At 33.2% G+C, this 14159-nt stretch overlaps 1 protein-coding gene across 1 annotated transcript in view; it reads left to right on the plus strand.

The window, feature by feature from the left end:
- The window catches only part of LOC149559029 (small RNA degrading nuclease 1-like), a 139089-nt gene that overhangs the window by 95941 nt on the left and 28989 nt on the right, over positions 1-14159 (plus strand). Inside the window, exons 9-11 of the mRNA XM_089832987.1 lie at positions 2540-2674; positions 2779-2886; positions 2997-3101. Coding sequence (XP_089689113.1) covers positions 2540-2674; positions 2779-2886; positions 2997-3101 — 348 coding nt within the window. The remainder of the gene's footprint in view (positions 1-2539; positions 2675-2778; positions 2887-2996; positions 3102-14159) is intronic.

Here is a 14159-nt window from a genome sequence, read left to right on the forward strand (position 1 = left end):
TTCGTACCCAAAAACCTCAATAATTTCTGCAATACATATGGCATGACAATGCTGCTCCACTGGTAGGCTGATATGACGAAGATGAACCTCTACTTGTGAAATCAGAACATTCTGAGATCGTATGACCCACTTACTAAAAATAGTAAGTTTCCATAAATAGTAACTCTATACTAAAATAGCCTTTATTGAAAATGACAAAACAAAAATATGTTTTTGGGTGATGCAAGATTGCGCTTACACCCATCTCCTACATCACATGATTATGTATCATATTTAAATAATTTGTGACAAATATTATATTTGCAATAATTTAACTTATAAGTTAAATTATTGCATATATAATATTTGTCACAAATTATTTAAATATTATATATCTCATCTCATATAGAAAATTTAATTTATCCGACTGAATTATAACATTAACATAGTATATACATTATGCAGCCAGAAGATGTTGAAGTCAAGGTAAATAACCATCTAATTTTGTGGTTATATATTTGCTCTACATTTTCCAACATTTTCCCTAAGTGTGTATGCCAAACAAAATGAAACTTTGTGCATGGAATCCTTCTCAAAGTGCATTTAAGATCTAAAGATGTATGTGAATAAATGGTGTACTGATTGTTTGATTCACAATGTGGGTGTGGGTGATGCACTTTATCTCCTACTCTTGGTCCCCATAAGTTAGTAGACCATGGTGAAGAAATTTAAAATTACTTCCTTTAGCAAGGGAAACTTTAAATATGCCCTAATAACTTAGCCTCTCATATGCTGCCCCAAATATGGCTGGCCATAGTATAGGGTAAATAGCCCGTATTTCAGGATATGGCATTCCTTTGGCCTAGGCATGTGGATTGATGTACAGGGTATAGTATGGATGGGATATGGCCTGGATATTACATCCATCTGTACTAAAAAATAAAAATAAATCCTCTAATTTTATCATGCAAGATACAGTATTTGTTGTATTTGTGCCATATCCAATCTCAGGTACGTTGCAGGAGAAATCCTTTTTAGAAATTTCTTTTCTGAATTAAATTTCTCCTTGAAATTCCATTACACCTACAATAGCTTTCTTTTTCCTCTTTGCTGTCAACAGTTATCCTGATTACATTTTTATATAATTATTGAACCAAAAAAACTATTCTCTGAAACACATTTAACACCATAAAGTAATCCTGAATATAGGTCAATGAAATGTAATATTCCTCGATATATATCTGTAATTTAATAGTTTTATGTTTTTCTGAGTTCAACAACAAATTCATCGCAAAATGTACTAAATGCTGAATGACAATTTAAGCCTTTCTTTATGTTGAGAAAATAACAATATTGAGTATTAATATGCACGTACTCTTGATGTAGATGACCAACATGCAATTGAAATTTTGCTTAGATCCTGAAAGTAGTGGTGTTGCTATTCAATTAACCCTTCGACATTAGCGGTGTGCAACTAATGTCTATGCCTTTACTACAGATCTGAAATTGGACTTGCATCGTAGAAATTTCATAACTAGAAACAATTGTGAACTAAAGACGGAAATAGAAACTACCTAATATAGTATAGACCAACTAAAATGATCATTAAAGAAACATTATAATATTCTAATATTATATACTTTGTAAACCTGAATAGTATCTTCTTTGGATGATAGGAGATGTGTCCCTTCATCATTTTATTTAACAAATCACATATTTTCTTTACTTATCATTCTATTTATCATCATTCATAATTGATTATGCAAATCTCATTTAGCCATGCATAATAAACATTCCTTAATGTTTGATTCTCTGTCATAGTGTTGGCAAGTACTTACTATTATTGGTTTTCATAATTAAGCAGTTGACGTTTTCTATACTAGTGGAAGTTTGTTTCCTTAAGCACGTGCGACACTTATAAATATTATCTGTGCAATACCACGTTGATAATCTATAATGGCAATTGATGTAAGCTTCCACCAAATTAAATACTTAGTTGTAGTTGATATCACTGCCACTAGTTGATGGAAATATTGTAGTTATATAATATATTTATCATATCAAAAGGCGAGAATATGTTATATATTTAGAAAATTCTTAATTTTTATAATTTAATTTTACCATTTAACTGTAATTTATTAATTTTTAATGTTATTTATTATTATTTTATTTTCTTATTCTATATTTACTATTATTTATTATTATTTGAGCATTGTTTATAACATATTATTTATTTATTATTTTATATTTTGATTACTATTTTATTATTAAATCTTTTCACGTGAAGCGTGAACCAATACTCTTTGTTTGCTTGCCACCTTTGCAATTTAGTCTCTCACAGACTTCACAAAATTGGTGTTGGATGATGAGGATATCGCCAATAGGTCTTCAAATTGGGGAACATGACAAAAAATTGCACTTCTAAACAAATGGAGCTGAGGTCGGCCTTGGGGGACATGCCATGAAATGTGCATGAATGCTTTTTCATTAGATTGGCACTGAGTATGAAATGAGATTTAATTTAAATTAATTCTCTTCATTGATCATTTGTCCCATACAGGTTATACTAGGGTGTGATTTACGAGAAGGAGGAAAGCCCCATGTTTGCTTGGATGATGCAGTTGCTGCAATGAGACTGACTCTTGCCAAATTAGAACTTGGACTAAATGATCCTATTGATATGGGAGAGAGTGAGGTATTGGATTAAGATTTTTTCGATCCTAAATGTACTCTTTTACTTGAAGTATCCTTTATAATTCAGCAGTTAGCTATGTCTCTTTTGAAAATGAGAAAATGTAGGTAAGTGGAGAGGACTTATCAAAGCTATATATTCATAATATACCAGACTGTATTTCCACGGAAGATTTGGTGAATCTATTTCCAGAAGAGTATTCAGTTGAAATTCAGGTATGCTGAAATATTATTTTCTAACAACTTGTATGAGTCATTTATGTTCTCCTAAAGATTTTAATTTGCATTTGAAGGTTGGGAACTTATTAGATGCAGTATGTGTCCAGGAATTCTCCTGTATCAAGAACAAGCCTAGTACAACATTTGCCATTTTCAAGTCTTCTGAAGATGCAAATGGAGCATTTGAAAATTTAAATGGGATACTTGGAAAGGTAGTTTCCTGTATAATATATATTTCATCAGTCTTGTATTTTGCAAATATTATTTTCACATTTTCCTTCTACAAATTTTCAGTCATCCAGAATTTTTAGTATATTCAATATGGTTTTGTTAAGCTGAGCATAAATAGAGAAAATACTATCTAGGAAACTCCAGTACAACTTGAAGTGGTCTGCATGGTTAACTCAACAGTTAGATGGTAATCCTCTAAAGGTTGGGTGACGTGGCATTGAAAATTTCCCACTATTCATCTCTAAGACTTTAATATAAAATTAAAACATTTTAAGAGATACGAATACTATGAATTCAACATTTATCAACAAAGAAGAAAAACCTTAACATTTTAAATAAACATTTCAAACAATGAAAAGTTAATCTAGCCTAGTTTGTGCATGTCCTTGTCCTTTCTGACTTAAATCTGTTTCAAGAAAAGAGAATGCCTAGTGTTTGTTTGTAGATATTTATGATGAACCTGAATGACATGTTAAACTTTACAGTTAGAAATATGCATAAATGAGAGACAAAATGCTTTTATTAACTCATTAGTGCGACTTCGAGGGCATAACCTCCTAAATTTGCCTTAGAGCATAGGCTCCAATTATAAAAATCTAAGTTACCTTCTAGTTGGTAAGTCATTACAATATATACAGTCTTGTAACAGACAACTCCTAGCACTGGCAAAGCACATGTGTCCATCTTTATCTAAATATTACCTATGGATGACTTTTAAAGCATGTCTACCCTATTAATAGTAACTACTATAGTGGCATGGGTTCATTGTATTGCTTTTCTGTTCAAAAACTTTGCCCTCAAAGCCAGAGATAGCTAACTTAGAAAGAATGCTGGTGTGTTTCACATGGCATATTAAGTTGCGAATTCTTCCATTGGACGGAGAGCTGCTTTATAGAATAATAGTGAAGGTGCTTGACGAACATGTTCAATACAATATCAAGTTCTAAAAATATTCCTAGGTAACTATAACAACAGAAATTTTTAAGGACTAAAAACACTTGTGATACTCTTTCTTTTATCGACTAGAAGTAAAACTGGCTACCCATTCAGATGAAAAGGAATCAATAAAAAATAACTAACTGCTAAATTGGAATTGCATTCTCATGAAAAGATATTAACTATCAAGTGAATGAATTAAACTACCTTTTTGACGAACTAGTAAGAACGATTATAATAGATTAACTAACAATACTACACATTATATGTAAAATACTAAAACTAATTGCAAATCCTAACCACCATTTCATATGAATAGGAATGTAATTGCATAAAATATAACGCTGAAACTGAGAAAAGAAGCAACTAAAACAAATAAAGGATTACTAACAAGGTTTAGATCACCCCCCAATCAAGAGAAGTTGAAACTGGTTTGCACTATGCAAGTCTAGGCATTTGGAGGAGAGGAAAAGCATTGACATAGGCTTAACCTCCCAACCACAGACCTAGTGTGATCCCCACTCATTCTCTATTGAGAATGACCCTACCCTGCACGGAATAAGGCACATGTATACCATCTCATCTTGTCACCTGAGCAACGTTGTGTTAGAGTTGTCAACTACACAACCGGCTAGACTATTAGTACCTCCCAATAGTCTATCCATCCAACTATGCTCCCAATAGTCTATCATTGGTGCTTATCACCAATGGTTGCACTTCTTCATATACTTAATCTAATTATTATAGTTATGATAATAATATATCAATATTAAACCTTATATTTAAATTATTGTATAATATTTAAATTAATTATTATCATTTTATATTTTCAAATCCTTGATTAAGTATATTATAACCCACAATATCAACAATGTAGGTAGTATAATAATTAATATATTTGATATTAAATTATTAATGTTAATACTTTAATTTCACTATTGTTATATATATATAATATTTTATATTATTGATTTTAAATTATCATATTATTACATTAGTAAATAATGACATGTTATCATTATATATTTTAGATCTAAATATATCCAACTATATATATTAAAGTTATTTTATATTAGTTATTTATCAATTTATATTGAATAATATTTGTATTTCTTAAATAGATGATAATTGTTATATTACCATGATAATTTAATACTAATATTTAATTTTAATTTTCTATGAAATCTATTCTAAAATTGGGGACATCACAGTCGTCCCCTCTCAAAATTTGCATGTCGTCAAGCAAAGACAACTCACACAAATATTTCCATGTAACGCTCTTATCCATAAAAAATGATGTAAGAAAATAGAGTATATATATTGGTTCATAAATACATGAAGTTGAGATGGAGTAGACACATGAAGACACAAAGCATAGTCAGTGTAAACACATAATACACACATTATGTAATTTCTTAATTAACTCAAAATTTACTTCCATATAGTACTTGATTATGAACCCTACAACCACAAAATCATTAGTTCATAAATGTCAGAGAAAGGCATGTCATGACAAATTAGGCTCAAGCTAATTCCATACTAAGCCCAAGAGTGGGACTTTGACCCACTTGGCTTCGGTGGTAGGTGTTAGGCATCCGCATGAGGTGGCTACTTAGCAAGATGATTGTTTTCTTCCGTATTTATAATCCCAATCTAAGCCCAAGGGTGGGACTTTGACCCTCTTGGCCATAATGGCGGGTGTTAGGCATCCATCAAGGTGGTTTACTTGGATAATCACTATATCCATCTAGGATTATGATGCGTCAACTTCCGAGAGTTGTAACTTTTGACTCGGACCTGGGTTTTCTCTCGAATTTTTATAGTGGTTGCATTAGGAGTTTGGTGGTCTGACAATTCAGCTTTGCTCCATTGTGTCTAGAAAAAATTATTTCCAGGTCCCAAAAAATCCATCTAGACTCCCAAAACTCGGTTTCCATAATCTTTGTGCCTTTTTCAGAATTTGTGTTTTGTAATAACTTCAAATGAGTATTCCCAAATTCAAATATTAGTTGGCAGGTCTAGTTGTCGTAGTTTAAGGAAAGTCTAGTTTTATTTTCAGCTTTCTAGGAGTAATTTCAAAAGTTACTAAAAAATGGCAAATTCCAAGATTTGTAAAAATCTGCGAAAAAAAGGTAATTTTCTGTTTTTTCGAATTGAGGGTATTTCTGGTTATTTAAGGAGCTGTAGATCGATGTAGAAGGAGGATGGTGAATGGAAAAATATTGAGTTTTGAAAATTATGCATTACATCTGTATTTCTCTCTTTTATGTTTTATTTCTGTTGAATGAAATGTTGTGAGTGGATACTTGGTACTACATCATTCGGTATCAGAGCGGGAAGATGGTTGGGAGATGAAAAGGAAGAGGAAGAGGTGTCACCCTGATGCAAAGATTTATGTTGGATATGCAGAGGCAGATTGAATGACTCAATGAACCAATGGATAATCAAGGAATGCTACAAGGGCATGAATCTGATGAAGAGGAAAATCAAAGAGGTGCTAATCAAAATTAAGAAAATATAGAAGAGAGGTTAGAAGAACTGAGCTATGAAGATAGAGTTCTTAGGGCTTTAGAAGGAAGAAGCGAAGTAATCAAGATTGAAGTTTGAGACTATGCTGGAAGTCTTAAGCCAGAAGAGTTGATAGATTGGCTGAATGAGATGGGCAATTTTTTTGATTTGAAACCTATGGTAGAGGAAAAGAAGATGAAGTTTGCATGCACAAAGTTAATAGGACATGCAATGATATGGTGGGATCACCTCCAGAAGGAACAAACCAGAAAAAATAAAGAAAAGATCAAAACATGGAGGAAGATGGAGAAAAAGCGAATGGAAAAATTCTTACCCTTGGATTATTCACAAACCCTCTTTCATAGGTTCCAAAATTTGAAGCAAAACTTGTCCTCTATGCAAGAGTACACGGATGAGTTTTATAAGTTAACAATGCGAATAGAACATCAAGAAGATGATGAGTAGGTGGCTGCCAGATACATAAAGGGTCCAAAATTTTCTATCCAAGATGAGCTGAGTATGCATCACATCAACAGTATGGAGGAGGCCTACCAACTAGCCCTAAAAGCCGAAGAAAAGCAAAATAGACAGTACAACCATAGGAATAGAGGAGGAAGAAGAGGTTCCTCAACACCATTTCGTTGAGGTTCAAATTATGGTTGAGGAGAGTCCTCCCAAGGAATTGAAAGAAATACAAACACTAGACAAGATTCTGCAAACCAGGAAAGAGGAAGGGGATTTCAGAGAGGATGAGGGTATGGCAGTGGAAGAGGTTGGGGAAACCAATAGAGGCCTTTCACTTGTTTCAAATGTGCAGGACACAGGGCCTTTAAATGCTCCAACTATAGCATGATAGAAAGAAATCAAGAAATGTAGCCCAGAGTGATCCTAGTTCAGACAGAAGAGGAAGAGCAAGAAATTTCACTAGATGTGGGAGAAACCCTCCTAATGAGGAGATCAATGATCATTCCAGAAAAGAGCGAAGTTCCTACAAAGAACTCTGATGATTCGTGGCTTCGGACCAATATCTTCAGAACTAGATGCACTTTTGGTGGAAAGGTATGTCAAGTTATTGTTGATGGGGGTAGTTGTGAGAATATGGTGTCTAGAGAAATGATAGAGAAATTGAATTTACAATGTGAAAAGCATCCTCATCCTTATTGTATTGCATGATTTAAAAAAGGAAATGAAGTAACTGTTGATAAAAGATGTTTGGTCAAGTTTACCATAGGTAAATTCTATAAAAATGAGATATGGTGTGATGTTATCGCTATGGATGCTTGTCACATATTGTTGGGAAGACTATGGTAGTATAATAGGAAGGTCATGCATGATGGGGGAAAAAATACTTACACATTTTGAAAGGATGGCTCTAAAGTGATTCTTCTACCACTTAAGGATGAAAAGAAGAGTGAAACTATGTTGTTTGCGAAAGAAGTTGTCAAAGAAATGAGACTTACTAGATGTTGTTATGCACTAATAGTAAAAAGAGGGGGAGAACAAGAAAACTTGGTGCCACTTGATGTAGTGAAGATATTGGAGGAAATTGCTGACATTGTGCTTGATGGTCTACCACCAAAAAGGGATATTCAACATCATATTGATCTTATTCCTGGAGCAACTCTACCTGATCAAGCAACCTATTAGTTGAATCCAACGCAACATGTAGAACCGACTAAACAAGTAACGAAACTAATGCAAAAAGGCTTGGTCAAAGAAAGCATGAGTCCATGTGCAATACCCGCACTGTTGACTCCAAAGAAGGATGGCACATGGAGGATGTGTACTGACAGAAAAGCAATTAATAGGATTACCATTAAGTATCAGTTCTTGATTCCTCGGATAGAGGACATGATGGATGAATTAGTGGGGGCTAAGTACTTTAGCAAGATTGATCTCTGAAGTGGCTACCACCAAATCCACATTCGAGAAGGAGATGAATGGAAGACAACATTTAAGACAAGAGATGGTTTGTATGAATGAATGGTTATGCCATTTGGGCTTTCTAATGCACCTAGTACATTTATGCGGTTGATGAATACTGTACTGTGACCTTACATTGGTAAGTTTGTTGTAGTTTATTTTGATGATATCTTGATCTATAGCAAAGGAAAAGACGGACACTTACAACACCTAAGAATCATCTTGGGCGTACTAAGGAAAGAGAAACTGTATACAAATTTGAAGAAGTGCAAATTCATGCAAACTAGTTTGACTTTTTTAGGCTTTGTCATTTCTAAAGGTGGTGTTCAGATGGATCCAGAAAAGATCAAGGCAATCCTAGAATGGTCTAGTCCTTCTAGCATAACAGGGGTAAGAAGCTTTCATGGATTGGCAACTTTCTACCGACGGTTTATTCGAAATTTTAGTTGTATTGTAGCACATATAACTGATTGTACCAAAGGAAGGAATTCACATGGACAACAGATGTTGAGGAAAGTTTCAAGTTCTTGAAGACAAAGGTAACAGAAGCTCCTATATTGGCACTTCCAAATTTTGACAAGGTATTTGAAGTCGAGTGTGATGCTTCTCATGTTGTAATAGATGTTGTTCTTTGCCAAGCGGGTAAACCTGTAGCTTTCTTTAGTGAAAAATTGAATGAAGTAAGAAAGTATTATTCTACCTATGAACTGGAGTTTTATGCAATTTACTGATCATATTGCTCAGAACATTCCACAAGAGTTTGTGTTATTTACTGATCATATTGCTCTGAAATATCTAAACACTCAAAAGAAGTTGAATAGCCGACATGCCAAGTGGGTATCCTTTTTACAAGGACACACCTTTGTTCTGAAACATAAGTTTGGAAAACAAAACCAGGTTGCTGATGCGTTGAGCAGGCGTGCTACACTATTAACCACCATGCAAACTGAAATCACTAGTTTTGATGCTATTAAGGCTTTATATGAGACTGATGATGATTTCTGGGAAATTGTAGAACAATTAAAGGCTTCAAGCCCCGGTAAGTCAGACCATGTGAGAGGTGATTATTTTATGTAGGATGGGTACCTCTTTAAAGGTAAACAACTATGTATACCAGGTGGATCTATGCGGGAAATTTTTTTCAGGGAATTTCATAGTGGTGAACTAGCTGGACACTTTGGCAAGGACAAGACAATAAACCTAGTTGAAGATAAGTATTATTGGGCCAGGATAAAGTGGGACATCACTAAATATGTGGCATGGTGCAAACTCTGTCAAGTGGCTAAAGGACATTCACAAAATACAGGACTATACATGCCTTTACCAGTACCCACTAAATTGTGGACTAATTTAAGCATGGATTTTGTAGTGGGGTCTTCCACATACTCAACGAGGTAATGATTTTATTTTTGTAGTTCATGATCGATTCTCAAAGATGGTTCATTTTATTACATGTAAAAAGACCAATGATGCAACTAGGATAATAAAACTATTCTTCTTAGAAGTCCGTTTACATGGTCTTCCAAAGACTATTACATCTGATAGAGATACTAAGTTCTTGAGTCATTTTTGGAGGATTTTATGAACAAAATTGGGAACCAAGTTACAGTTTAGTGGTGCCTATTATCTTTAAATAGATGGGCAAATAGAGGTCGTCAATCAGAGCTTGGGAAACTTGTTAAGTCACATTGTTGGTGAGAAGCCCAAACAATGGGACTTGGCATTGCCCCAGGCAGAATTCGCCTACAATAGTTTCATATAAGATATGCATTGTTTCCCTCTCATTTTCAGTAGTATAAATATGTTACTAGTAGTTTCTTATTTTTATTTTATTTCTGTATGGCCTCCTTTTATATGATTCTGTATAAGATCTATTTTTTTTTCCTTCTCTTTTCTTTATCAATTTCAGTCATTGTTGATTCAATCTTATATTTCTTTTTCCTCAGGTTGGTAGGAACATGCTCTGATACCACTTGCAATGTCCCCAACTTGTATTATAAATTTGCATCTGCTTTTTTCATACTAAAGTTTCTTTTAATTCATTTCAGATTGATAATTTTTTTATTCTTTAATTTTTTAGCTATGTTTTGTCCTATTTTTTATGGTATCATTATTGGTGGCTTATCGCTAATGGTTGCATTTCTTCATATAATTAATCTAATTATTATAGTTATGATTATAATATATCAATATTAAATCTTATATCTAAATTAATTATTAGTCATTTTTATATTTTCAAATCCTTGATTAAGTATATTATAACCCACCATATCAACAACATAGGTAGTATAATAATTAATATATTTGATATTAAATTATCAATGCTAATACTTTAATTTCACTATTGTTATATATATATTTTATATTAGTGATTTTAAATTATCATATTATTATATTAGTAAATAATGATATGTTATCATTATATATTTTAGATCTAAATATATCCAGCTATATATATTAAAGTTATTTTATATTACTTATTAATTTATCTATTTATATTGAATATTTGTATTTTTTAAATAGACAATAATTGTTATATTACGATGATAATTTAATACTAATATTTAATTTTAATTTCCTATTGAAACCTATTCTAAAATTGGGGACATCACAGAATCATACAATTGCAGATTCAGTAATAATAATGAATGAGCTGCCAAAGACCCATGATCAACTGCGTCTGGTAAATATAAAGAAGAATGATTGGCCAACATTGGAAAGAATGAGCTACGCTTGCATGAAGAACAGGGTGGAGGAGACATGCGTCTATATGTTGCTATCTTGGCCGATGGAATGACGATGTAGGAAGAAATATAAAAGGTCGACATAATAAAATGAATTATGAGAGGCCAATGGGCTTTTCATTAGGTGAATTAAATTTGAGAGGGGAATTAAATCTTTACTCATACTATTATATAATCAATACTCATAATATTGAACGTGTACTTGTACGTATTATTTTGTCTATATACGTTATATTGAAAATATAAGTATACATACATACATACATGCAAATATACAAAATACTATGGGTATTTACTTTTATAATAATACATCCGACATCAGATAATGCAAAACATCCAAATTCCAATTTAAAGGTAACAATTTTATTTGATGTATTATTTATATAAATGTATTTATATCTTTTAAATTAGATGATCTGGTCAATTCAGAGGGGAAACTTGGTATTACTTAATCTTTCCTAGTCTGCTTTTCCCTGGCCGAGATGGTTTTAGACAAATACCTGACAAACTCAGTGGTAGTTTGGAGTTTGTGCCCTAATCCCTCCCTGTCAATGCCTTCTCCCCTTCGCCGCAAGCTTGCAAAGAAAATAACATAGTGAAAGTACATTTCCAATAAATTCCAATGCAAATAATTTAATTGTATCAAATAACCAACTTAACCAACCATTTCCGATTAGCATGAATTCATAACGAATAACCAATTTAACCAACCATATCCAATTCACATTAAATCTTAACAGCTATTAGTTATATTCAAAATGTTTTTAAATTAACATACAATATGGGATGTAACAATAACACTTTTTGTGTTAACAAAATTGTAGAGCGATTCGGGCAAATATCTGCAGTGAAGAAAAAAAAACCTTTTGAAAAATCAAAGCTAGGGTTATCAGCAGCCCTCCAAAGCATTGTTTAGTAGAGTCATCTGCCTACAAAACATGTCGCTAATAACGGCTATAACGTAAATCAGAAGCAAGAAATGATGTCGATTCTTTCCAAACTGATTGGAATGAATAAATCGACATTCCAGATTATCTTAAAAGAAATAAATGTCAGCCTAGGGAATTGTTATTCCCATTGAAAGGTAAGAAGAGTACACGACCAGTTTCACGATTGATGAGAAGAACAAAAAATTACGAAAGACTCTTTTTTCAGAAAGAAATTTCGGCGAACCATAAAATTGGGTTCAAACCATAGGTTGAGACCAAGCTTACTGTTACAATATGAGGAATCATAATCAGAATTCTAGCGATTATCAGAGCAGAAGGCAGATTGAATTCGAGAAGCAAAATTTAGAAGTGAAGAGCTGAATGGTGAATTAGAAGCAAAGACGATTCTGATCCAATTAGATTGAAATCAGAATCAGGTGCAAGCAGACCTTGAGGGCGAGTTCCAAGATCCGGTCAAGCGCATTTCCTTAGAAGCATAAATGAAATCAGATTCAAAGAGAGGGAACATATCAAAACTGGAACAAATCCCCAGCACAAGATTGGTGGGACTGCAATTAAATTTATAAAACTTAGAGATTGGCAAATTTTCAGACACCTACTAGAAAATCTCCAAAGTGTTGCTACGATTGGTGGAAAGGCTTGCCAAAGTGGAAAAACATCGGGGTTACTTGTTGAAGTGGAAAATATTAGGGTTCTGTGCCAAAATATTATTTTGCTTCTACCGTGTGATCAAGAAAAAGTCTACAGAATTAAGCAACAATTTAATCAGTCAACAACGATCTAAGGCTGCTGTGGGCTTGATTCCGAAAGGACAAAGACGAATCATCATACATTCCCCATTGATCTCGAGGTATTCAAAGCAATAGAAGATTGGAGAAGCAATAGCAACCTTAGATTAGCTGCACATACAAATCATTTTCACTATTAGCAAGTAATTTGTAGTTATTTGGTCTGTTATTTACTCTTCTATTTTCATTGTTTATTTAATTATTGTGCATAAATTGCAACTATGTTATTAATTGTTTGTTTTTCATTTCTGTATTTATAAAAAGGAAGTTTAGCATCTTGTATTTAGTTGTAGCCTCTCATCTGTTTCATTCTTCAAGTTGATTTCTATATTGTAAATAAGTAAACAAGTCTTAGTAACTCAAAAGAATTGTGCATTTGGATAAATTAGTAAATAGCGAGTTACGGATTCTTTTAATCCTAGATCTGAGGATAGAGGTAGGATTAAGGTAGGCAAATGGCAGATGACCTAGTAAGTAAAAGATGGAGGCCTGGCCACACAAGAGTAAATAGAAAAGGTTGGAAAGATTTCAAGAAGAAAAGTGGCAAGAGGAATATGGCTTCCGCTGATTGAAATTGCTCAAGTAAAAACAACCTAATCCAAAGGCAAAAGTTTGGAAGAAATCTAAAGCAAAGCGCTTTGGTGGAATCTGGATAGTTCCCTTAACAAGAACTACTCCACCCTTTGCAACTGGTGCAAATTGCATCGAAATAGGGCATAGATTGGAGGAAAAAAATTATGTTTTACCCCAAGACCAAAGGGAGCTAGTCAGAGCTAATTTAAGATTTCCCCCAACGAGGGTTCGAATAGGAAAGAGCAGCCAATTTTTTTTTATTAACCCTCCCTAACAGAAACATTGACCTACCTCTTCGGGAATGGTTGTACATCCTTCCATCATTAACACAGGGGAAAAAAAGAATGAAATCAAGGACATGCTTCAAACCAAACAACTTATGGCAATGTGAAATTTCACAATATGTGGTAGGGAGAAAATGGAGGAATGGTGGAATAACTCCTTTAGCAATTAGATAAGTATAACATTCGTGACAGAATTTTTTTTTACTGTTAAGAGTGTAAATCAGATTCCTTGAAGAACACATGATGTCTGGTATAAACTCAATGTTTAATGGATACCCTTTCTTATTTTTTGAATGGTACCAAATTTTGATTTTTCTACTTTTTCCTTGTTGA

The sequence above is a fragment of the Cupressus sempervirens genome, chromosome 5 (assembly GCF_028749045.1).
Source record: "Cupressus sempervirens isolate cs-2001-9-10 chromosome 5, ASM2874904v1, whole genome shotgun sequence".
Lineage (NCBI taxonomy): Eukaryota > Viridiplantae > Streptophyta > Pinopsida > Cupressales > Cupressaceae > Cupressus > Cupressus sempervirens.